This window comes from Podarcis gaigeae (assembly GCF_964106915.1).
Source record: "Podarcis gaigeae genome assembly, chromosome: 12".
NCBI classification, from domain to species: Eukaryota; Metazoa; Chordata; class Lepidosauria; order Squamata; family Lacertidae; genus Podarcis; species Podarcis gaigeae.
Window position 1 is genome coordinate 9105149 of NC_139688.1, and position 25574 is coordinate 9130722.

The window sequence follows — 25574 nt, forward strand, 5'->3', positions numbered from 1 at the left end:
TCTGGCTGGGTTTCCCCAGCCACTCTGGGCGGCTCCCAACATCATCATCATCATCATGTGACAAAATATCAAACATTAAAAACTTCCCTAAACAGGGCTGCCTTCAGATGTCTTCTAAAAGTCAGATAGTTGTTTATTTCCTTGACATCTGAAGGGAGGGCGTTCCACAGGGCGGGCGCCACAACCGAGAAGGCCCTCTGTCTGGTTCCCTGTAACCTCACTTCTCACAATGAGGGAACCACCTGAAGGCCCTCGGAGCTGGACCTCAGTGTCCGGGTAGAACAATGGGGGTGGAGACGCTCCTTCAGGTATAATGGGCTGAGGCCGTTTAGGGCTTTACAGGTCAGCACCAACATTTTGAATTGTGCTCACAACGAGCTGCATTTAACATAGCACTAAGCAAATTGTTCCGTTAGTCCAAATATTTCTCCTTGCATAACAGAATGTTCTCCCCCTCTCCCCCAGCCCCCTAAATCTGTTCTGGGGGTCCCTCAACCCTCCAGAGCAGACTTGGGGATGTTGCAGTGGGCAGAGGCAAGGGGAGAAAGTCCTGTTGCACTTGTACTAATCTTTGCACTAGCACTTGCAAAATTATTCAGTTGAGTGCACGTAAAACCAAGTAAATAAAAGCCAGAATCAATTTTCTTTAATGCAGTTAAACCAAGGGATGAACTGTGAAATTGTTCTAACTGCATGCCACAACTTTGCAGCATATGCTTTCTTAAGACCCACCCAAATTATCCGGGATGCACCCTATGATACAAAAACGACCTTATATCATCCAGCTCTTCTTCCTGCCTCAAAGACCAAGTCTAGCCCAAGCTAAACCAACTATTAGACACCCTACACTTCCCTGAGTGAATCCTCTTGCGGTGCTGGGCAGTTTTCTTCCCTCTGGGTGAGAGTTAAGGGTGTTGGAGAATTCTGTTGAGAACTGAAATAGGGACAGTCTTCCTCACTAGGGTGAGATGTGTCCCCCCCCCTAATTTTATTATAGTAATTGTTTCTACATTTGCACCTATTGACATAAATTTCACTGTGCAAATTGATTACCTCTCTTCTTTTTTTAGAGGGGCAGGTGACACATTCCTTCGTTGGGGGCCATGCCTAAGCAGGCCACCACCCTAAAGCTTGTCATCTAGTTCCCTCTAAGTCAGGCTTCCTCAACCTCGGCCCTCCAGATGTTTTGAGATTACAATTCCCATCATCCCTGACCACTGGTCCTGCTAGCTAGGTGTTATGTACTGAGTTGAATAGGATCCAAATTGCAGCAGTCTGATTGGTCCTAGAACAATAGGATTCAGAATGCAGCAGTCTGATTGGTCCTAGAACAATGCAGCAGTATGATTGGTTGGCAGGAACCACCCAATCATGCTCCAGATATAAGTGAATCCACAACCTGATTGGCTTACAGTAGAATTCCAGAATTAGCCAATCATGTGCAGCCCATTGTGTAAATAATGTATATAAAGCAGATACTTTGAGGGGACTTTCATTCATTCCTCCTCACCACTATGAGCTGAATAAAGAGCATGAAATCACTTTGTGACTCTGAGTATATTTCACTAGGGATCAGGGGAGTTGTAGGCTAAAAACATCTGGAGGGCCGAGGTTGAGGAAGCCTGCTCTAAGTTGTATTCTCCAAGCTTTACAAAGCTCACGAAACAGCCCTCCCTCCTTCCACCTTCTCCAGTTTTGCTAGCCATTTTTGGTGACTCCTCCTTGGGTCTGAACAATGCTGCATATCTGAGGGTGTTCCCCTTGTTCCTCTTCAGGGCCGCCACGCCTCGGCGGATGAAATCACTGCCTGCGCGTTCAATGCTGTGGAGCTGGACAAAAAATACGGGGATGAGCCGGTGCAGGTTCGAGTGACGATGGGGAAGGAGCCAAGACACTTCCTCTCCATCTTCAAGGGGAAACTGATCATCTATGAGGTAGGCTCCTGCTGGTCGAAAGCCCATACCCACCAAGGGACCTCAAAGTCTCTTATTTCTCAGCCTCCCTCCATTCCCCCCTTCCTCTCTCTTTAAGGAGAGCAAAACTCCACATCTTTAAAACAAAAGTGGCTATAATACTATTTGCCCACCCAACAGGGCCTTACTGGGGGTGGCTCCACAGTTGTAGAACTCTCTCCTTTCTCATTTGCTTGGCCCTTTCCGGGAGGCCCTAATCTATTTAAAGTTGCCTGTCTTTAACACGCTTCAGGCCAGCCTTTCTCAACCTGTGGGTCCCCAGATGTTGTTGAACTACAACTCCCTCACCCCTAGCTAGCAAGGCCAGAGCTCAGGGATGATGGGAGTTGTAGTCCAACAACATCTGGGGACCCACAGGTTGAGAACCGCTGCTTTAGGCGATCCAATTCAATATTTCCAAGTGTCTCTTTATCTGGAGCCACTCAGTGTTTCATAGTCTGTTTCTTTTTCTCTCTGTATATCACTTTGTGAAGGGCAGTACCCTGAAAGTAGCAGATGAGGCGACTGAAACAAACAAACAAACAAACATTTAATTAACATAGAGAAGGACCTTGCTGAATGCGATTCAATAGACTGAGGAACAGCAGCGGGGGATAATGTATCGATCTGTTCCGTGTTCCTCTTCCAGATCATTGCAGAAAAGCAGTGGCTCAACAAGGAATTGGCCAGATCCCCATATCTCCATATCTCATTTTTCCAATCTTCTGTTTCCCCTCATTTCTACATCAGATTACGATATTCTTTTTACAATGCATCATGAAAATTTCAACAAATGTTCGTGTTAATTTCTCTTAACGTGCAAAATCTTGCCCAATGAGCACGTTGCTGCAAGGAACTTTTCCTGATACAATCCATTTTTATACACCTATTTTTACTGATATCTGTATTTTTTGAATAATAATAATAATAATAATAATAATAATAATAATAATATTTGTACCCCGCCCATCTGGCTGGGTTTCCCCAGCCACTCTGGGCAGCTTCCACAGAGACCAAAAATACACTAAAATGTCACACATTAAAAACTTCCCTGAACAGGGCTGCCTTAAGATGTCTTCTGAATGTCAGGTAGTTGTTCATCGCTTTGACATCTGATGGGAGGGCGTTCCACAGGACGGGCACTACTACCGAGAAGGCCCTCTGCCTGGTTCCCTATAGCTTTGCTTCTCACAATGAGGGAACCGCCAGAAGGCTCTTGGCGTTGGACCTCAGCGTCCGGGCAGAACGATGGGGGTGGAGACGCTCCTTCAGGTATACTGGGCCGAGGCTGTTTAGGGCTTTAAAGGTCAACACCAACACTTTGAATTGTGCTTGAAAACATACTGGGAGCCAATGTAGGTCTTTCAAGACCGGTGTTATGTGGTCTAGCTGCTGCATTCTGGATTAGTTGTAGTTTCCGGGTCACCTTCAAAGGTAGCCCCACGTAGAGCGCATAGCAGTAGTCCAAGCGGAAGATAACTAGAGCATGCACCACTCTGGCGAGACAGTCTGTGGGCAGGTAGGGCACTTTCCTCTGGTGTACACACTTTTTTGTATACCCCTCTTGGCTGGAAGACTGCATCACCAGAAATGGGAGACATGTGGATTTTTGCACATTGATTCAGGAAGTGCAAATTTAGAAGAGTTTGCATTGAGATGCCAACCAAATGGATTTCTGCTTCACGGACTGCTTTGTTTCTTTCAGGGAGGCACAAGTCGTGCCCAGAAGAGCGAGCCGGAGCCCGCCGTCCGGCTCTTCCAAGTGAAGGGGACAGATGAATTCAACACCAAGACCGTCGAGGTCCCAGCACGAGCCTCCTCGCTCAACTCCAACGATGTCTTCCTTCTCAGGACCAACCAAATGTGCTACCTGTGGTGTGGAAAGGTAGGTGAATTTTAGGGCGTATGTTCCAGCGTATTCCAATCTTGTGTGCCCATCCCCTAAAACTCCCACCATCCCCAGCAAGCTTGGCCAGCGTCCAGGGATGATGGGAGTTGTAGTCCAACAAAGTCTGGGGGCCCAAGGTTGAAGAATGCTGCTCCAGATGACCTCTTTACTGAGCCTTCCTTGCACAGTGCTTATGTGAGGACTGTGTTGTATCTGGTCACCCTTGAGAATTTGTGCCGGTTTGTTTGCAGGGAGATTATTCAGACAATGGGCACTCGCAGGATGTTTGTGCATCTTGTTAGTCATTCATTCATCCCACCCTTTTCCGATGCATTTTCCCATCACATTCCTAACCGCAAAAGGATCAGTTTCCTTTTTTTGAAGTACCGTATTTTTCGCTCTATAAGACGCACCTAGTTTTTGGAGGAGGAAAACAAGAAAAAAAATATTCTGAATCTCAGAAGCCAGAACAGTAAGAGGGATCGCTGCGCAGTGAAAGCAGCAATCCCTCTTGCTGTTCTGGCTTCTGGGATAGCTGTGCAGCCCGCATTCGCTCCATAAGACGCACACACATTTCCCCTTACTTTTTAGGAGGGAAAAGGTGAGTCTTATAGAGCAAAAAATACGGTAGATTTCTTGCACTAGGGCAGTGGTTCTCAAACTTTTTTTTCCCTCTGGTCCACGCTTTCAGAATAAAAATTTGCTCATGCCACGGCGAATTTTTCTATCAATAAGAAATACGCTGGAAAACAAAAAGAAACAACTTCTAGCAGTGCTTGATTTGTAACATAGAACATAACTACTTTATATTATGATCATGGGTAAAGCAATGCATCTACGCATTCTGCAAATTAAAAAATATGTTGACACTATACTGAAATGTTTAAATGTTTCTATTATTGTCCTTGAAACTTCCCGCCATTCTCTCCTGCCCCACTTTTTGAGAACCACTGCACTAGAGTGATAGAGTCCTTTAATCCACTTTAATTGCTCAGACCTACATTTCCCAGTACAGTGGACGCTCGGGTTGTGAACGTGATCCATGCGGGATGCACATTCGCGACCTGCAGCATTCACGACCCGCAGCAGTGCATCTGCACACACGCAGGTTGCGATTTAGTGCTTCCGCACATGCGTGACTGCCGAAACCCAGAAGTAACCTGTTCCAGTACTTCCGGGTTTCAGCCGTCCGTAACCCGAAAAAACACAACCTGAAGCGTCTGTAACCCGAGGTATGACTGTATACAGAGGCACACTGACTGTCAGGCTTCGGGGAATTGGCTTCCTCCGCCATGACAGTAAATAAGAAGATCAAACGAAAGGAACGTCTTACCAGTTACAGTAGATTCTTTACTAATCACAGTGAGAGACAAAAGAACACGTCACCCTAGAAATGGCAGTGCTCCCAATTAAGGCTACCTCGCCTCCCGTCCCTTTTAATCTACATCAATCCTATGTCTTGTAATCTGAGCTTGTAGCCTCTGTGCTTTCTGTTCTGAGACTTTCTGAGCGCTTCTCAACCTTGGGGAGGGCAGTGGAGGAATGCTGTCCAACGACTGTGAATCCGTTAACCCTCTCTCCCCCAGTGTTTCTTCTTCTAGCTGTTCCCCATCCAGTATTTCCCAGCTTCTGCCTTCTGAACTATGCCCCTCTGCAAACCACTGCTCCAAATCTATGCTGTCTTCCTGCTCCTGGGAAGATCTATGATTCCTCCTCAGTGCAGACTTCCTCAGGACGGTCCCTGACACTGACTGAGTGCAGAACCCCCAGTTGTGTGGAGCAGGGCCACAGACCCTGTGGGTCCCAGTTCCACAAGTGTCCCACCCTCCCCCTGGCATTTTGTGCCGACTCCTCATTTGCTCTGGTTTTGTGCTGCCTCTCCAGGGGTGCAGTGGGGACGAGAGAGAGATGGCCAAGAACGTGGCCGACATTATCTCCAAGAGAGACAAGCAGACCATACTAGAGGGCCAGGAACCAGCGGAGTTCTGGGTCGCGCTTGGAGGCAAAGCCCCCTACGCCAGTGATAAGAGGTAAGAGATGCCTGGTTCTGTAATCTCTTCAGAGAATGGGTGTGGATAAATCTGAAAAGAACATCAGGTCTGAGGTTCAATTCCTGACATCTCTAGGTAGGAGTGGGAGAGACTCGCTGCCTTAAACCCTGGAAAGCCTCTGCCGGTCAGTGTAGACAACACCAAGCAAGATGGTTGAAGGGTCTGACTCAGCATAAGGCAGGTTTCTGTAGCCGCAAATGCCCACCCACAGACTTGAGGTTAACACAGCTTGCCAGTGGCAAGGCAGGAGATAAAAATACATATACAATAGGAGCGTGTGTGTGTTTCGGTGTGTGTTTTTCACAGCTCATAACGCTGGGTATGCAGAGTAATATACAGTCATACCTTAGAAGTTGAACGGAATCCGTTCCGGAAGTCTGTTCGACTTCCAAAACATTAAAAAACCAAGGTGTGGCTTCCGATTGGTTGCAGGAAGCTCCTGCAGCTAATCGGAAGCCTCGGAACCCTCATCAGACATTCAGGTTCCAAAGAACATTCGCAAACCGGAACACTCACTTCCGGATTTGGGAGCCAAAACGTTCGATTCACAAGGTGTTCGACTTCCGAGGTACGGCTGTACTTTTCCCACCAAGCCCTGATGCCTTTGCAGAAGGAAACGAAAGGAAGTCATTTATTTGAAAGCTCTCATTCCGATATCTAACTCAATGAGTCAAGGGCATAGATAATTTGGTGGCGGGACACACCCACCCACACCGACTTTGTCACCTCTTATGGGAAGCAAAGTTCCACCTTGCCACTGCCCCTCATCACACCTCCGTTTGTTCTGTTAACTCAGTCTTGCTCTCCTGTTTCATATTATATTTCTTTGCCATGTTCACTTCGCCTGAAAAACAGAAACTCGTTTTTATTTTATTTTATTTTACAGTGGTACCTCGGGTTACATACGCTTCAGGTTACAGACTCCGCTAACCCAGAAATATTACCTCGGGTTAAGAACTTTGCTTCAGGATGAGAACAGAAATCGTGCTCTGGCGGTGTGGCAGCAGCGGGAGTCCCCATTAGCTAAAGTGGTGCTTCAGGTTAAGTACAGTTTCAGGTTCAGAACGGACCTCCGGAATGAATTAAGTACTTAACCCGAGGTACCACTGTATTTTTAAAAAACCTCATGGGACAAACGCTTCTTTGGATCGCTGAACAACATTAACCTTAAAGCATGCAAATCTACGTCCACCTTTAGGAGGTTGGCATCCTGATTGGTAGCGGTTTAAAAGACCCACAGCTCACTTTCTTCCCAATTAGGAGTTAGGAGCCTGACCTCTAGTGGTTAGAATCAGCGTCGGATGTTAGAAAGGGACTCGGCTTCATCTCACGCAGAGTCTCTCCCTCCCCAATGTTGTGTCGTCCAGGTTCCAAGAGCAGTTTGCCCAGTACCAGCCCCGTTTGTTCGAGTGCTCCAATCAGACGGGCCGGTTCATCATGACGGAGATTGTGGATTTTTGCCAGGATGACTTGGACGAGGATGACATCATGCTGCTGGACACCTGGGAGGAGGTCAGTGGAGATGAGCTATTGCTTCCGCAGAGGAGTTTTCCAAGCGTTCTGCTGCCATTGCGGCAAGTTTGCATGCATGCCTTGGGCGTGGATGCAAAGCCTCTCTCCAGAACGAACAGGGTGTTCTTCTCAGTAATAAATACCCGTCGCTCATTGAATGATATTAATTGTCTAGAACAGTGATGGGAAATCTCATCTGGCTGGCAGGGCCAGATCCTTATCTTCCCTACCCCCTTTGCACCCACCTGTCCATCACTTGGTGTCACAATGTCATGCAGGGTCTTTTCCAGGGAGTCATCTCTTCTCATGAGGTGGCCAAAGTATTGGAGCCTCATCTTCAGGATCTGTCCTGCCAGTGAGCACTCAGGGCTGATTTCCTTCAGAATGGAGAGGTTTGATCTTCTGGCAGTCCATGGGACTCTCAAGAGTCTCCTCCAGCACCATAATTCAAAAGCACCAATTCTTTGGCAATCACCCTTCTTGATGGTCCAGCTTCAAACAATCTTAAATCAATGACTTCCCTTCTCCTCTTTCTGTAGTTCCTTTTGCATACCATACATCCCTGTATATTTTACTTGAACTAAACTATCCAGTAATCCATTGTTATATCCATCAAAACTCATTTACACTGTTGAATTTATCTTAACGCTACCAGTGTTTTTAAATAAACACAATTTTCACCCATATATTCAGTAAACATTTTCCAGTCTTCTTTAAACATACATTCTTCTTGCTCTCTTATTCTGTAAATTAAATTTGCAAACTGCGCGTATTCCACCAGCTTAAGTTGCTATTCTTCTTTGGATGGAACCTCACTCGTTTTCCATTTTGGGGCTAACAAAACACGGGCTGCAGTAGTACCATACGTAAATAACCTTTTTTGACACCTGGGAATTTCCCTCTGAATTATCCCCAACAGAAAGGGCTCTGGAAAGTTACTTTTAAACGTGTGATTTTTTTCAATTCATTATATATCATTTCCGTGCAGCTAATTCTCTACCTAGCACCACATACTACAACTAATAATAATAATAAATTTTATTTATACCCCACCCTCCCCAGCCAGAGTCGGGCTCAGGGCGGCTAACACCAATAAAATAAAATCACAGTAAAAACATAATAGGGGAGAAAGAGAGCGTGGGGGGGGGGAATTAAAATACAGGTTAAAATGCAATTTAAAATGCAGCCTCATTTTAAAATAGCTGATAAATCAAGACCATAAGGGGAGGGAAACATAAGGGTCAGACTGAGTCCAGCCCAAAGGCCAGACGGAAAAGCTCTGTCTTGCAGGCCCTGTTGAAAGATGTCAAGTCCAGCAAGGCCCTAGTCTCTTGTGACAGAGCGTTCCATCACGTCGGGGCCAGTGCTGAAAAGGCCCTGGCCCTAGTTCAAACCAATCTAACCTCCTTGAGGCTCGGGACCTCCAAAGTGTTGTTATTTGTGGACCTTTGTATGACATCAGGTGTGTGGCAAGTGGGCCTGGTTAGGGGGAACAAGCCAAATTGGGGCAGAGTTACCCCAGCCTTTTTCTAGGGGGAAAAATGACTCTTCCTCTTTCTTCCACCTCCCGTTTTCCACCTGTAGGTTTTCCTTTGGGTTGGCAAAGCTTCCAACGACTATGAGAAGAAGGAGTCCATGACCTCAGCCAAAGAGTACCTGAAGACCCACCCAGCGGGAAGAGACTTGGGGACACCGATTATTGTGGTGAAACAAGGTCACGAACCCGTCAACTTCACGGGCTGGTTCACCGCTTGGGACCCATACAAGTGGAGTGTAAGTAACCGCACGTAAAAACATCTCTGCGCTGAGGCCATAGTTTGGTAGCTTATTTTTTGTGTGTTTTTTTTAATAATTTTTTTATTCAAAATTAAAACAAAACATATTATCCAGAAACATCTCATCCTTATTCCCCCCCATTTTTCCTCCCTCCCCCTCCCTCCCCCCACAGAACCCACCCACCCCCACCCCCCGACTTCCCTCAGTTCCAGTCTTTGATTTCTCTAAAAATGCTGTTTTCTGCATGTTACACAGTTGTATAGATCCTCAAACTATTTAGCTGATTATTATCAATAAAAGGTTTGTGAATGTTTATTCAAAACCAGCCAAGGAGTCCAATTCGCTTTGTTGCGTCTTTAAATACTTTGTAAAGGGTTCCCATTCATCTTTAAAGACATAGTTATCCTTGTCCTGTAGCTTGTATGTCAGTTTTGCCAGTTCTGCATAGTTCATCAATTTTTCTTGCCATGATTCTTTAGTTGGGACCTGTTTTTAATTCCACATAAAGTTGCGCATTTCAAGAGCTCTCTCTCGTTCCACTAGAAACTGGGCTGCTCTGCCTCAGCTTCTGTGACACCTGAGCAGGCAAGCCAATCAGAGCCAGCAAATTGGTGACTCCTCCCTCTCAAGCGCCATGACAACAGAGCAACACGTCTACCATTTTGCTGCTAAATGATGCTCACTCAATGTGCATGTTCACTAGAACAGGAGTGGGGCAGCTTTTTTGGCCTGAGAACTTGGTCCAGAATTGGACCGCACACTGCAGGGCAGTTTTAACAGATGGGCCATGCTACCTGTCTGGTATCATATGGTGCAGTGAAGGCTGGTTCATCAGGGCAAATGGAGCACTGCCCTATCTTCTTCCTTCTTCTTTGGCGAACCCTCGTAGCCGAGTAAGATTGCCTTCCATAAACACGGTCTTAACATTGAGTCCGTAAGTGACTGTGGAGGCCAATTCGGGATCCATATGTCCTTCCATAGTGGGGACTATAGGTGTCCAGGCGGGAGTTGATCATCGTGAGGGTTTGCCAAACGTGCCTTCCTCTGAGCACATTTCTCCCTTGCGTCCTGAGTTCGAGTGTCTTCAAAGCCCATGACACCTTTGGTAAAGGCAGTTCTCCAATTGGAGTGCTCTCAGGCAAGTGTCTTCCAGTTGTTGGTGTTTATACTACGGGGGTTTTTTAGATTTCCCTTGAGACTGTCTTTAAACCTCTTCTGTTGTCCTCTGGCATTATGCTTTCCATTCTTAAGTTGGGAATAGAGTACAGTGGTGCCTCGCAAGACGAAAAGAATCCGTTCCGTGAGGCTCTTCGTATAGCGGTTTTTTCGTCTTGCAAAGCAAGCCCATTGACAGCTTAGCGGATTAGCGCTATTAGCGGTTTAGCGGCTTTTAGCGGATCAGCTGTTAAGCGGCTTAGCGGCTTAGGAAAAGGGGGGGAAGGGGAAAAAACCCGCAGGAACTCGCAAGACATTTCGTCTTGCAAAGCAAGCCCATAGGGAAATTTGTTTTGCGAAGCGCCTCCAAAACGGAAAACCCTTTCGTCTAGCGGGTTTTCTGTCTTGCGAGGCATTCGTCTTGCGGGGCACCACTGTAGCTGCTTTTGGAAGACGATAACCAGGCATCCGCACAACATGACCAGTCCAATGAAGTTGATGTTGAAGAATCATTGCTTCGACACTGGTGATCTTTGCTTCTTCCAGTACAACTTCAGCTGCTTCCACCTGCTTGCCTCCTTCCTTACAACCAGCCCAGAATGTGCCCTTGCCTCTCAACTTCTTCCTCCTTAGTCTGTGTTGCCTTTGCAGAACTCAGCAAGCATGAAGGGGACGAAACTGGAATTTGTTGGCTCTGCCTGTCATTGGCTCTGGCGCCACCTACTGTCAGCCTCCTGCCTTGCACCCCATCTGCCCCAATGAGCACCAGACACCACTGCTTAAGTGCTGATTTGGAAAACAAGGTCTCGCGTCAAAGTTGCAACCGCCTTTCTCTTTGGGTAACTAAGGCTTCCTTGCAGATATCATAGCAGCGATTTTTCTTTCCTTTCCTCTCAGGATGGCAAGTCGTCCTATGAGGAGATTAAGAGCAGCTTGGGGAAAGTAGCCACCATTTCGGAGATCACCATGGTGAGTAAGCCTAGGGTGGAAGCTGCAGCTTCCTTGTGCAGAGGTTGCATCCGTCTCTTTACAGCAGGGGCCAGAAACATTGTCGATCAGTGGGCGGGGCTGGCCACTTGTCAATCACCTGACATCACAACAGTGTCAGGTGACTGAAAGTAAACCTCCTTCTCTGTGGGCACAGCTTGAGTTACGACTGCATAGGAATGTTCTTTGCATGACTGGCTTGCATCAAGTCCAGATCCCAGCTGGCTTGCTGTGAGCACCGATTAGCTGGCCAGCGCTTTGAGCCAACCTGATTCTGTGCTAGGGGCTTCCCCATCGACAACTCCACCGTTCAGGCTCTCCAAGCAGCCACGCGCCATTTTAGGGGGTGAAACTTATATTTTTGCAAATTTATTCATTGAAGGGTCCTTTGGGTGTAAGGAATTCAAATTTGCTATTATTTTTGTGACTGGACAACATTTAGCTCGGTGAGTCTACATTTAATGAAGAAGCCCATAAACTGCCTTTGGAAAACCAAATAATTTTAATTTTACCTTCTGAAAATATCAGATAACGCTAAATACTACTACTACTGCAGCTGCTACTAAATATATAATATACCTGCAAGTACTTGGCACTTTTAATGATTTCTATGCAATTTTTATGCACATTTTATTTACCAAGCAAATTGTGCTAATTTAATTGTGCTAAATTGTGCTAATTTAACCGAAATATATTTTGAATCCCCAAGCCATATTACAACTTCTTAGCATGCCTCGTTTTTGGAATTTGAAAGTTGAGAAATTCAGTATGCGGCCCTAACGCTGTACGGCTTGATCAGTGTTAATAGTAATACTCACTTGTCAAGGAACCATCAGAGGCACAATTTAAAGGTTCCCAGTTGGCCGGATGGGACAGGTGGGTGTGGTTCTGAGGAAATGACCTCATTGGCCAAACCGATCCCCTTGCTGGGCTGATTTGGCCCATGGGCCAGAGGTTGCCCACCATTCCTTGACAGCCTGAACTTGCGTAAAGCAAAGGGGGTCTTCATGTAAGTGCCCAGTGGCACTCAGGAAGCAGAAGGTCCCAGGTTCAACAATCATCTCCAGGTAGAGGCTGGGAGAGACTCCTGGTCTGAAACCCTGGAGAGCTGCTGCCAGTCAGTGTAGACAACACTGCGCTAGGTGTGGCTCAGTACGAGACTGTTTACTAGGTGCAAAAGGGTGCAGCAAGAAGCTTGAACTTCACTGCCTGCCGAAGGCTGGCTCTCAGGTCCTGCCAAAATCTGAGGGCTGGCCGAATGTGGTGTAGCCTTATTAAACTTTACCGATTGGTGGGCTCTGCATTGCTCCCGGACGGGAGGAAGGAAGTCAAATGACACTGAGGGTTGGTTCAGAGAAAGAGTTCTTTATTTCTGCTCTCCAGAGCAGCAGAAAGGCATTTGCGTGGTCAGTCCACAGCAAGTCCAAAGAAATGAGAGATTTCATGCAGTATATATATCCTCCAGGCACCCTCTCGCCCTTCCCAAGGAATCCAGCCACGTCAGATTGTACACGCAGGCTGACATCACAGATGTTCCTGCTCCGGTACTCTTAACCATAAAAGGGTTTTCCTTCCTGTACTTCTGACCATAAAAGGGTATTCCTGTTCCTATACTCTTATCTTGGAGCAAGAGGTCACCAACTCCAAGAACACTCTGTCGCTGTTCCCGGACTAGGTCTGTACGTCCCAGACATGTCATCCCTACTCCACTGGAACAGCCAAGGTCGTCCATTGCCGTGACTGATAAAGGAGAGAGTTTTGTTTATAAGCTGTGTTCTTGTTATGCATTTGCTCAACAGCTCAAGTTAATGTATTTTAGAAATGCTCTCTTGGAGAAAGAAGAAAAGGGGGGTTTGGGTCCCGTTTCAAACTGACTGCACAGAAACCCATTCCTTCAGTGGCAAGGAACTTCTGACTGGCCAATGCTCCTTAGCAAGGTGTGCTTGCCCCATGTGAAATGTGCAGAGTGTCCTCCTGTTCATGGGCTTTTCCTATATTTTTGCAGGACCTTAAAAATGCCAACTTGAACAACAGGAACGCCAGCAGTAAGCCTGCCCCCAATTCAGCCATTTCGGAGACTGAAAGGAGGTCGCCAGTACACCAACCGCCCTCAAGCAACGGTGGTGGCAGCAGCGGCAGCTACAACAACAACAACCCCACCTCCGTGGAGACCAATGGGACTGGCGCATATCACAGAGATGCTTTGATCAACAAGACGGTGGATGACCTTCCAGAGGGAGTGGACCCCACCAAGAAAGAGGTAGGTGAATACACCGAATATTGTTTATCTTGCCGACTGAGCGGCACGCTCCCTGGTCATTTCTCACACTGTTTTCACCCAACCACTGTGGCTAACACAATCGCTGGCACAGGAAGCAGGTATGTGAAAAGGGCAGCTCACATGAACAACACATGAGGCACTTAAAAGACACATTTGAGTGCAGTCAGGAGAGGGTCGCACAGAATAAGGGAGGTTAATGTTTTATTAAAAGGAACAAGGTCTGTTCGGGAACGCCAGATCTAAGGAGCACAGCAATAAGGTAGGTCTTGCGCCTATGAGAGGTAGTGTGGTGTAGTGGTTAAGAGCGGTGGACTCGTAATCTGGTGAACCGGGTTCACTTCCCCGCTCCTCCACATGCAGCTGCTGGGTGACCTTGGGCTAGTCACACTTCTCTGAAGTCTCTCAGCCCCACTCACCTCACAGAGTGTTTGTTGTGGGGGAGGAAGGGAAAGGAGATTGTTAGCCGCTTTGAGACTCCTTCGGGTGGTGATAAAGCGGAATATCACATCCAAACTCCTCCTCTTCTGTGAGTCAGTTTGGAAACCAAACGTCCCCTGGTCTTGCATGCAAGGGACATTAGGACATCAGAAGATGCCGTGCTGGACCAAGACAGAGGCCTTTTGAGTACAGTGTCCTGTTTCCTAAGCAGCCATCCAGGTGCTTAGGGAGCGCATGGTCCTTGTGAGTGGTAGCCAAGCATAGCTTTATCCTTCATGGCCACATACCTAATCCTCTTTTAAAGGCCCCTGAGCTGGTGTTTAGGACGGCGAATGTGCCACAGTCCTTGGTATGCGACAGGCTGAAAATTCCTGCCATCCGCTTGATCTCAAGAGAGGTTAAAAAGTGGTTGGAATGCAGATTGACCCTAATGTTGGTAGTTTCTTGCCCCAAATGTACCGTATATTGGAGGCAAGTATGTTAGGAGGGACGCAGGTGGCGCTGTGGGTTAAAGCCTCAGTGCCTAGGACTTGCCGATCGAAAGGTCGGCGGTTCGAATCCCTGCGGCGGGGTGCGCTCCCGCTGCTCGGTCCCAGCGCCTGCCAACCTAGCAGTTTGAAAGCACCCCCGGGTGCAAGTAGATAAATAGGGACCGCTTACCAGCGGGAAGGTAAACGGCGTTTCTGTGTGCGGCTCTGGCTCGCCAGAGCAGCGATGTCACGCTGGCCACGTGACCCGGAAGTGTCTCCGGACAGCGCTGGCCCCTGGCCTCTTGAGTGAGATGGGCGCACAACCCCAGAGTCTGGCAAGACTGGCCCGTACGGGCGGGGTACCTTTTCCTTTACCTTTATGTTAGGAGGACCCAATATGTGTCTCTGCTTTCTTTATCCACTAGGTGGTGCTGTGTGTTATTGTTACTACTACTACTACTACTATTTTATCATCATCACCATTATCATCATCAGTGCTTTTTTTTCTAAAAAATGTGTTTAGGGTTACTCTCATTTTGACTCAAGATAACTGCCATTTATAGTTCAATTCGGGGGAAATAAATACAGTAAATGGACAAAAGTACAAAGATTCACAAAATGTTTAGGTGTATGCTTACCCCAGCATACCCCCAGAAAAAACCCACACTGATTATTATTATTATTATTTCATTCATTCATTCAAGTTGTATACCGCCCTTCCTCTGTTGATCTTGGTGCAGTTCACAACATAAAAATACAATATTATTTTAAAAATGCATAATAGAAACAAGAACAGAACAATCCCATAATCCCTCAGGCTTCTCCCCTCACTTGTTTCCTTTTCCTCTCACTCTCTTTGCAGTACTACCTGTCTGACGCAGATTTTTATGACATCTTTGGGAAGACCAAGGACGAATTCTACCAGATGCCCAGGTGGAAGCAGCAGAATGAGAAGAAACAATTTGGACTCTTTTGAGCGAAGGAGCTTTCGGCCTGCACACCTGTCTGCCTGCCTGCCGGCTGGCTGGCTCCTTAGAACTCATTTTGGGATAACTCCACAGGGGTGGGAGGAAGTGAGCCTGAATAAAAGTTGCTTCCCTCCATCATCGCCCCCACTACCAAAAAGGACTATTTAAAGAAACCTCTCTCTCTCTCTCTCTCTCTCTCTCTCTCTCTCTCTCTCTCTCTCTCTTGAAATCAGTTTTGTCAAAGAAAGGCTTGGTAGATTATTTCCTTCCCCTGCACCTGTGCTACTGAAAACGGCCACCTCTTTTGCCTGTCAAGCTTTTTATAATTTATCTGTGCGGGGAGAAAATTCCTTGCATTTTATGAGTTTGGAAATTCAGGGATTGCACGTGAAGTTGTAAGCTTCAGGCAATGTTGAAGGGAAATGAAAGACTGGCCTCTAGGGCTGATTCTGGACTCTCTGGAAGTTTGGAAAGGGAAAAGTCTCTCTCTCTCTCTCTCTCTCTCTCTCTCTCTCTCTCTCACACACACACACACACACACACACACACACACACTGAAATACACTTGGAATCAGGAGTGACTTTCATGCTCTTTATTCAGCTCATAGTGGTGAGGAGGAATGGAAGTTCCCCCACAATATCTGCTTTATATACATTATTTACACAGTGGGCCCCACGTGATTGGCTAATTCCGGGATTCTCCTGTAGGCCAATCAGGTTGTGGATTCACTTCCACCTGGAGCTGGATTGGGTGGCTCCTGTGGACCAATCATACTGCTGCATTGTTCTAGGACCAATCAGACTGCTGCATTTTGCATCCTATTCAACTCAGTACATAACACACATACACACACCCCTTAGTTATGCAGCAACTGGCCTCCATTCTGAAGGCATGGAATTGAATACCCTGACCCATCCTCTCCTCCTCCTTTGTAAAGCAGCGCTGAGTGCAGTTGCCTCAGGCGGCAGATGCCGAGGGGCAGGCAGCAACAGCAAGATGTCGGGAGGACAGACCCCCCATACGTTGCCCTCTGGTACAGCGGAGAACAATTTCCATCCCGTTGCCCCTGTTGAAGTTCAGTCTGGTTGGCTTTCCTACATGGAATTGAGAGGACAGCGCCATCTTGTCCTTTGCCTCAGGCGGCCATGTTTTGGGACCCCGAAGCATCCGTTTGGGTACCACTGAAAACAAATGTTGGGTCTCTGCTCTCACTATTCTTTCTTCTCTCTCTTATGAAGCCAGGATTGGGAAGAAAGGCAGCGCACTAGTGGCCTCATCTGGGTCCAGAGAAAATTGTATTGCTCAGGTTTTGTTAAGGGATATGAAGAGGAGGGAATCCCACGTGAACTGTCTGGGGTCACAGTCTTGACTACAGTTGCTAAGTTTATCATTGTTATACTGCCAGTCAGGCTAGGAGTGAGATGCTGGTGAAATAATCACTCTCATTTCGCTGGCAAATAAGGATGTGAGGGATTTGGGTGAATATCACAATATGACGATCAGGATATGATCAAACTTCCCAAAGAGTCTTAAATAATGAGAATTGTAGGTCTTGGGCTTAAGGTTTGTGGTACCCTAGATTGCTCCATGAATGTTTATGGTACCCTAGAAGTGTAAGGTTGCACCCTGAGGGTTGTAACTCCACATAGCTTTTCTCTTCAAGGATTAATGGCACCTTTTCTCATCCAAAGGCCTCAAAGGCCTTTCAGAGCCTACATCCAGAAAAAAACAGCACCAGCGGCAAAGGAATTCACACATTCCCCACAATTTCCATCACAACCACCTGTGGCCATTTCACTTTGTTCATTTCCGTGCCATGATTTCGAAATAAAACAAATCACAGTGACCGGTGGCGTACGTTTTTCATAAATCTACATGCGGTAGCTTCATTCGTGATGAAATCAGCAAGTGAAACTGGGGCGCTTCTGTTTTGTCTTCCCTTTTGTCCCCAAGAGGAAGGACTTGTGGTCAATACCACCATGGTTAATCATGTGGTAGAGCTCCATGAATGACTTTTCCCAGTCTTGGAACAGGAGTAGGAACCAGTGTCTGGGTAGGAGACCCTGACATGGAGGTTAAAACATACATAGAGTCACAGTAGTAGTTGCCAACCTATTTTGGCCAGTGGGCCATTTGGATTCTTGAGATGTTCCTGTGGGCGTCAGTAACAAAATGGCTGTCGTTGGGCATAATACAAAATGGCTGCCGTGTCTGAAAGAGCAAAAATTCTCCCGCCATCATTGGGGGGAAGACTTCATTGTCCCCTGCCATGCTTGCTCAGAGAGCGGTTTCTTGAACCTCTCCTCTATACAGAACAGATGGGAGGGTAGGTGTACAATCCTGCCATTCAAGAAAAAGTGAGCATTTTTAGGGGGGGGGGTGGCAGAGTTCAAGGTAGGAGAGCTTGAGCTAAGCCAGTTTAGTTGGCCATGTGCATTTACACATCAGGTGAACCCAGTAAGAAAAATAAACAGGAAAAGATGAGGCAGAGAAACACAATTCTTTTTTTTACTTTTCATTTTAATCGCAGTTAAAAAATATATTATTTATATCGTACTCTTGTAAACCCTCTAACTCTGTAGCTTTATATGACATTTTTTAATTTTTAAAAAACCGCAATATAAAAGTCAGTTTTGTTTGCAGAATGATTGGGTTATATCTCGCGAAGCCGTACTCGAAGGCAGATCCGCTGAAATAAAGGGGCTTTCATTAGCTGCATTCGCCAGTTCCAATGGGTCTACTCAACAGTATGACTGACTTGGGATATAACCCATTTAGACAAGATCCACTGTCATGTCAGGGCAAGAAGTGGGAGCATTGGTGTTGTTGGGCAAACTACTTTTGTCGTGTAAACAACAGGAGCACAACAGTACAAGACTGCAAATGATAGGCTGACATTGTGCATTGCAGGGAGTTGGAGACTAGAAGAATTGGCCTTTTCTGTCCAGATGTTTTGGACTTCGGCTCACATCACTGTTGTAGTCTAAAGCACCTGCAAGACCCCAATTGGAGAAGGCTGATTTTTTTTTTTTGGATGACAACTCTATGATTCTATGTCTTACACAAGCCCAAAATCCCCATTGGATTCAGCTATTGCATTATGACAGTCAGGGCTCCACTTATGGAATATCTGTTAAAAACTACAGTTGCATCTCAACCATCGTCTCAACCATTCTTCAAGTTTACCACCCTGTGATTGTCTTCTACACAAACAGAATAAGGCTGGGGCAGTTATAAGGTCCCAATCCATTTTTTTAAAAGTGCTAGACCAAGACCTTACAGTTACTGCAATAAGGCATTACGTGGCTTTTCCATTACAAAATCCCAGATGGAAATGTTTGGGGGGAAGAGGCGACACAGTTCATCATAGCGCCTTGAGAATTGAGATAATGTTCGCCGCAAGAAAGGGAAAATGGAACGGCTTTTAGAAACCACCTTCCTGTTTAATAAATTTGCAGTGCGTTTCATGAAAGTGGCTCTCAGGATTCCACCCCTCCCCCAATATATATATATATATATATATGCAGGTTTTGGTGTCCTCGGGTGTCTTCCCGTGTAAAAGTTGGGGTGTCTAGGCGACGTTTCGACGAGGTCTCACTCGTCATCTTCAGGCTGGTGCTTTCGGCTTCTTGTTACTGGAACAGAGCGGGATCTCAATGTTTGAGTTCCTATAAATACTGTAGAGGGGGTGTGGTGTCTAGCCTCCAATGTTCTGGGCAGAGAGGAAGTTCCCAGGCTAGTGTGCCTTTTCTTCTTTTGTTCCTTAATTACTTGAGAGATACCTTGAGTGATTTCTTGAGTGATATCCTGAGTACCACTTAGGTGGGTCATTAGGTGTGGATTAGTTGCTAAAGTCTTTGTGTCTTGACCTCTTGAACTTTGTGAAGAGTTTTCCTGAGAAGATGGCTGTATTGCACTTAGTTGTGCTTTGGCTTGGCTTCGTGTATAGGGGCGAGCTGTGGTTTTGTGGCTTGTGTCAGCCAGATCTGTGTAGGGATTGCAGGGGGGTGCAGCATCCGGAGGTGCCACCATGGATTGGCTACTGGATGGTGTCAGTAATTCATCTGTGGAGAGGGTCTGGGTTTGGGTCTGGTGTGGTTGATTGGTGTTGGCGTTCTGTGTGCCTCTGGATCTGGTGTCAGTTTTTGTGGAGAGGGCTAATTTCCAGATGTCTGGCAAGCGGGATGTGTCGTCACGCTTGTTCATGTTGTGAGGGTGTTTCTCTATCTCGATGGCTTCCATGATTATTCTCTTGTGGTGATGTTCCGTGTTAAAGAGCAATTTACACGGGAAGACACCCGAGGACACCAAAACCTGCATTCCTGTACCCGTGAAAATCTACGAAAGCATATATATATGTTCCAGTAACAAGAAGCCGAAAGCACCAGCCTGAAGATGACGAGTGAGACCTCGTCGAAACGTCGCCTAGACACCCCAACTTTTACACGGGAAGACACCCGAGGACACCAAAACCTGCATATATATATATATATATATATATATATATGGCAAAGCCTAACCCAAAACAAGAGGCTATGTTGGGTTAGAGGCACATGGATTTCCATGACACAGGATGAGTTCCTGTCTACACTGAGCCCCTGCCCTATAACAATGCAGACCCCATTTTGCAGATGAAAGGATTGGAGGTGGTGGCCATTTTGTCAGGAGACCGGCCAAGTCTCGAAATTTGCACAGAGAGGTAGCTGACAAATGAACACCTCGATCCTGACAGGTGATCTACCCTGAGAGAGCAACTCTCCGCAAATCGAGGAATTCAAGTTGAGATCACAGATTCTCTCGGTCGGATCACTTTCAGGCCCATCTGCTTTGATGTGGAACTGCAAACTGGCCAGTGCTGTTGACCAATTCTTACGTCTTGAAATGAAATCAGGGGCCTTTGGCATTTGGCAAAGTACCACAGCATAGGCACCTAAATCTTATGAGAACAGGCTTTGGCCCTGTTCTCATAAGATATGATTGCGTGTAAATGAGCCTTCAGCTTCCGCAGATTGTTTAAAAGGATTCTGCTTAGTGAAAAGCAAAGGTCCTCCACTCTTTTCTATCTAAAGTGAGTTTTAGAGGCTCGGACCACATATAAAATAAGAGGATTTGGTACAACATTGTCAGTAGCATAGCATTTTCACAATTTGCTATAGATCAGTGTTTCCCAACCTTGTGCCTCCAGATGTTTTTGGCCTACAACTCCCATCATCCCTGACCACTGGTCTTGCTAGCTAGGGATGATGGGAGTTGTAGGCCAAAAACATCTGGAGGCACAAGGTTGGGAAACACTGCGTATAGATCACAGTGTAACATGCAGCAAAGATCCAGAGCCATTTAAAACTCATAGATATCACTGGGAGAATTAGGTGCACTTTTAATTCTTTCCCACTGAAATCTACAGAACGCTTAAAAAGCATTAGGCTTTAGGGCGTGGATTTTGTAGTGTATCTCACATGTAATGTAAAAGAGGCAGAATGGTGGCACAACAGGACTCTGATTCAAACCTTTTTGATGTGAGGTTATGTAAACTCTCCAAAAGTTTCCAGTCCTCACCATTTCACGGAAAACCTTAGATACAATTGCATCATGTTCAAAAACAGTAGTAATTCAGAACCAGCTGGGGGGAACCCAATATTTGAAACAGCAGAATTAGCATATTTTATATCAGTCAGTTTCTTTCAAGCGGCTGAATTTGCTAATGTTGGGATAAATTTCCACAGGCAACAATCATCTTTGGATAATGGCCTATGAGATTGATTAAACCCCAGTCTATATCCTCACCCCCTTCAAATTCAGAACCGTTTCCAAGCTACTAAGAAAAGAGAGGGTGTGACTGTACAATGGGCCTGCTCTCCTTGGTTGCTTTCGCCTAAAAATAATGTAATAATTAATTATAAAAAGATCGAACAAAATTACAAAATTTACAAAAAAGTAGCATCTAGCAAATTCACAACGTGATGATTGATGCAATTGCCTCAGCTTCTAAAACTGAAAAAGCCCAATACCCTGACACTGTTTTGGGAAAGTTCAAGGACAGTGCTTACGTCTTAATGTCTAAAAAAAAAATTAAAAATCACATTTTTACAGTATGAAATCTGGCTGGGAGTACATTGCTGGTCCACTCTAGCGCAGCAGAAACACAGAATGTAACACTGGCCCCAGAAAGCAGCTTCTTGGGAATCTCTTGTTTCAGCCAATGGGTAAATTATGACTTAAAAGGTGAGCAATGCCCGGTTAAATTTCAGAAGTCGGAGAAGTTGCAAAGGAGGGGTTTGGGCTGCTGCTGGAGGTAGAATTAAATATTGCGCAAGTCTGCTTGATTGGAATGATTTACACAGCTTGCAGCACCCAGCAGCGGAATGTGCGCTTTCTTAAAACAATGTATACATCGTTCAACAACTTTCCTTAGCCTTCGAAATTGCATCGGAAATTGCCTTTACGCTTTTAAGCTTGCCTTACTTATCATGAGGACTGAAACCTTGAAAAAGTGAAAACCCTGAAAGGTGACGTCAGGAAGAACTGGCGCCTTGCTGCCCGAGCGCACAAAGGAAGTCAGTAACCATCGGACATAAGGGAGGAAACAGAGGAATGGAAACAAGCGGAAAGGACACAGAAGCCACATCTCGGATCTGACTCAGAACATGCCTGAAGCCAGTGCTACAGTCCAGGTGAGGTCTTCAGAGACAACAGAGGGGGGACAGTGGCCAGTGTGTGGACCTCCCAGCCTTAAAGGACTAAAGTAACAATCTCCTGCGCCTGTCCTTATCTTAATTTTCGTGCTTCATGATTGAAAAGTTGACTCTTTTTCTCTTTTCACTCAGAAACAGCAGCTAGGATAAGGAGGAGGGGTCAGCAAACTTTTTCAGCAGGGGGCCGGTCCACTGTCCCTCAGACCTTGTGAGGGGCCGGACTATATTTTGAAAAGAAAATGAACGAATTCCTATGCCCCACAAATAACCCCGAGATGCATTTTAAATAAAAAGCACACATTCTACTCATGTAAAAACGCCAGGCGGGCCCCACAAATAACCCAGAGGTGCATTTTAAATAAAAGGAGACATTCTACTCATGTAGAAACACACTAATTCCCAGACCGTCCATGGGCTGGATTGAGAAGGCGATTGGGCCAGATCCTGCCCCCGGGCCTTAGTTTGCCTGCCCATGATAAGGAGGATAGCCCAGAATTCCCAACCACAACAGAACATGGCCTTTTACAGGCACTTGGAGCAGCAATTCTCCATGATGCTTTCTAAACGCTGCAAGGCAGTTTGCAGAACGACCTCTGTGGTGGTTGGCTCGACTCATTTGTCCATTTCCTGCTCTCCGTGGATGTTATGGGGATTCCACATCGGCTAAAAACCAGGGTAGTGTTTGAGGTCTCTCTCTTCCCAGCTCATTTGCAAAGGGAAAGCAGGGACCTCTCCCTTGAGCGGTCCGAGAAAATTGTCCTTTTAGTAAGCATCCGTAATATTGATGTGTACAAAGAGCGTGGCAGAAGGGTACTGGTCTCCATTCTTCGTCAAGAGATGAATGTGGCGATAGCCTGCAGTTTATGAGAGAGAGAGAGAGAGAGAGAGAGAGAGAGAGAGAGAGAGAGAGATTATATTGTGGTGTTATCTTCACTTGGTGTATTTCAATAGCTGGCACTGGGAGTGGCGACAATCAGACTCTTACATGCCAGGGGGACTGGAGGACGCAACATAGAGATGGGGGAGAAATTCAGTTTTAACGTGGCCTAATTCACTCTTTCCAAAACAAAGACACAACAACCTGAAAAAGCAGATAGCCTTCGAAACCTGTACATCCCTGAATTCTGCAATGCAGTTCTCCAGCCACAAGTCTGCATATATTAAGAGAAAGTGTGTTATAAACTGGCTCCTCTGAAGGCGGCCAACTCCTTCTCTTACACATGTCATTAATAATAATTCAGAAAAGTGTGTCTTGGATTATCAGGAATTTGGGAAGCGGTGCCTGAACTGGGCAGTAGAGGGCGCTGTGCTCCTATAAGACACCTGGGAGGTTCGTAAACAGTGTGGTTTATCTGTTGTTGCAGACCCCTTGAAATTAACGAACCCAAATTAGTCATGTTAATTAACTTCACTGGGTTTACTCAGAGTAGGACTAGTGTTGGTTACGGCCCTATCCCCTGAATTTCAGCCCACAAGGCAGCCCCCAACAGGGCTTATTAACTAAAAAGCTAAAGGTAAAGGTAAAGGGACCCCTGACCATTAGGTCCAGTCGTGGCTGACTCTGGGGTTGCTCATCTCGCTTTACTGGCCGAGGGAGCCGGCGTACAGCTTCAGGGTCATGTGGCCAGCATGACTAAGCCGCTTCTGGCGAACCAGAGCAGCGCACGGAAATGCCATTTACCTTCCTGCCAGAGTGGTACCTATTTATCTACTTGCACTTTGATGTGCTTTCGAACTGCTAGGTTGGCAGGAGCAGGGACCCAGCAATGGAAGCTCACCCCGTCGTGGGGATTCGAACCGCCGACCTTCTGATCGGCAAGTCCTAGGCTCTGTGGTTTAACCAACAGCGCCACCCGCGTCCCCGCTTATTAACTACGAACCCCCAAATTTGGGATTCCTTCCAAACCTGTGTCAAAGTTTTGCAGTTGTTTTGCAGCGTTTTGCAGCAAAAAAACCCCCATGTTTTGCAGCACACACACCCCAACTGAGTAATTGAAACATCAAAGCAGGGTTCTAACCCCAAAATCCAACATTGTTTGATTCACTCCAAACCGGTGCCAAAGTTTTCACTGCAAAATGACTGCAAAACTTTGGCACAGGTTTGGAGAGGGTGCAAAATTTTGGGGTTTGTAGTTCATGAAGACCTCCCAACCATATTGAAAGAGACATTACACTTAAAAAGGAGAGAGGACTTTAAAAAAAAAACAACCAACACCCAGTTCTTTGCTGACCCCAGAAACTCCCTATTACTCTAAGCTTCAAATGAAGAGTTGCACTGAAGGTTAAGATGGGAAGACTCACCTTGCTTCAGACTTGTGAAGGGAGCTGTGAATTGCCCAATAAAGTCATTTTTGGTTGACGCGTCAAAGTCTTCCACCATGAAACGAACCAGAGCGAGCTGAGGGACGTCAATGTCAAACTCAAACGCTTCATCCCATCTGGGGTTAAAGCCTGCCAAGGAGGAGAGAGAGTGTTAAGTGAGGAAGGAAGAAAAGACAAACACGGGCAACACAGAGATGTACAAGTCTGAACATCCTTCCAGTAGGCTAGATCTGTAAAAGATAGAAAAATCTGGCCTCATCTTTGATTGATAGAAAAGATGCTCAGAGACTCGTTTTTCCTTTCTCTCTCTCTCTCTCTCTCTCTCTCTCTCTCTCCCTCTCTCTCTCTCTCTCTCTGGGTTGCATTAACAGAAGCAAAGAGTGCTGATCAAGAGAAGTAATAAAAAGGTAAAGGGACCCCTGACCATTAGGTCCAGTTGTGGCCGACTCTGGGGTTGCAAAGCTCATCTCGCTTTATTGGTCAAGGGAGCCAGCATACATGTGGCCAACATGAGTAAGCCACTTATGGCAAAACCAGAGCAGTGCACGGAAACGCCGCTTACCTTCCCGCCGGAGTGGTACCTATTTATCTACTTGCACTTTGACATGCTTTCGAACTGCTAGGTTGGCACGAGCAGGGACCGAGCAATGGGAGCTCACCCCGTCGTGGGGATTCGAACAGCCAACCTTCTGATCAGTAAGTCCTAGGCTCTGTGGTTTAACCCACAGCGCCACCCATGTGAAGTAATAGTCCCACTCTATTCTGCCTTGGTCAGACCCCACTGGGAGTTCTGTGTCCAGTTCTGCGCACCTTTCTTGTAGCTTGAAGCCACTGGTTCGGGTCTCACCCTCCAGAGCAAGAGAAAACAAGCTTGTTCATCTTTCACGTGAAAGCCTCTGAGATATTTGATGACTAACATATCTCCTCTTCTCCCTGGCGTGTAAGTTTTCCACATGCCAAGGAGATCGTGCCATAGTGGGAGTTTCCAAAATGGCAATCCCTTTCACCCCAACTCCTTTGCAAGGTGATATAGCCTTTTGAGAGGACTGTACCACATGCATGTCTGCAGACTTGAATCAGT

The 25574-nt window shown here is 46.3% G+C and overlaps 3 protein-coding genes across 4 annotated transcripts in view; 2 read left to right on the forward strand and 1 right to left on the reverse strand.

Moving 5' to 3' along the window:
- Positions 1-10490, forward strand: part of CTDSPL (CTD small phosphatase like) — a 137066-nt gene extending 126576 nt beyond the window's left edge. The window contains exon 9 of the transcript XR_014556502.1: positions 10441-10490. The gene's annotated coding sequence lies outside the window, so the exon portion shown is untranslated. The remainder of the gene's footprint in view (positions 1-10440) is intronic.
- VILL (villin like) overlaps positions 1-17325 on the forward strand; it is a 53352-nt gene extending 36027 nt beyond the window's left edge. The window contains exons 13-20 of the mRNA XM_083704054.1: positions 1776-1934; positions 3658-3837; positions 5725-5870; positions 7259-7403; positions 8988-9176; positions 11232-11303; positions 13327-13581; positions 15373-17325. Coding sequence (XP_083560180.1) covers positions 1776-1934; positions 3658-3837; positions 5725-5870; positions 7259-7403; positions 8988-9176; positions 11232-11303; positions 13327-13581; positions 15373-15486 — 1260 coding nt within the window. The 3' untranslated portion in view covers positions 15487-17325. The remainder of the gene's footprint in view (positions 1-1775; positions 1935-3657; positions 3838-5724; positions 5871-7258; positions 7404-8987; positions 9177-11231; positions 11304-13326; positions 13582-15372) is intronic.
- Positions 17326-20839: 3514 nt separating this feature from the next.
- The window catches only part of PLCD1 (phospholipase C delta 1), a 64963-nt gene continuing 60228 nt past the window's right edge, over positions 20840-25574 (reverse strand). For both annotated transcript variants that reach the window (XM_083704053.1, XM_083704052.1), the window contains exons 14-15: positions 24473-24622; positions 20840-23025 (exon numbers count right to left, since the gene is read on the reverse strand). In XM_083704053.1, coding sequence (XP_083560179.1) covers positions 22934-23025; positions 24473-24622 — 242 coding nt within the window. In that variant the 3' untranslated portion in view covers positions 20840-22933. The remainder of the gene's footprint in view (positions 23026-24472; positions 24623-25574) is intronic.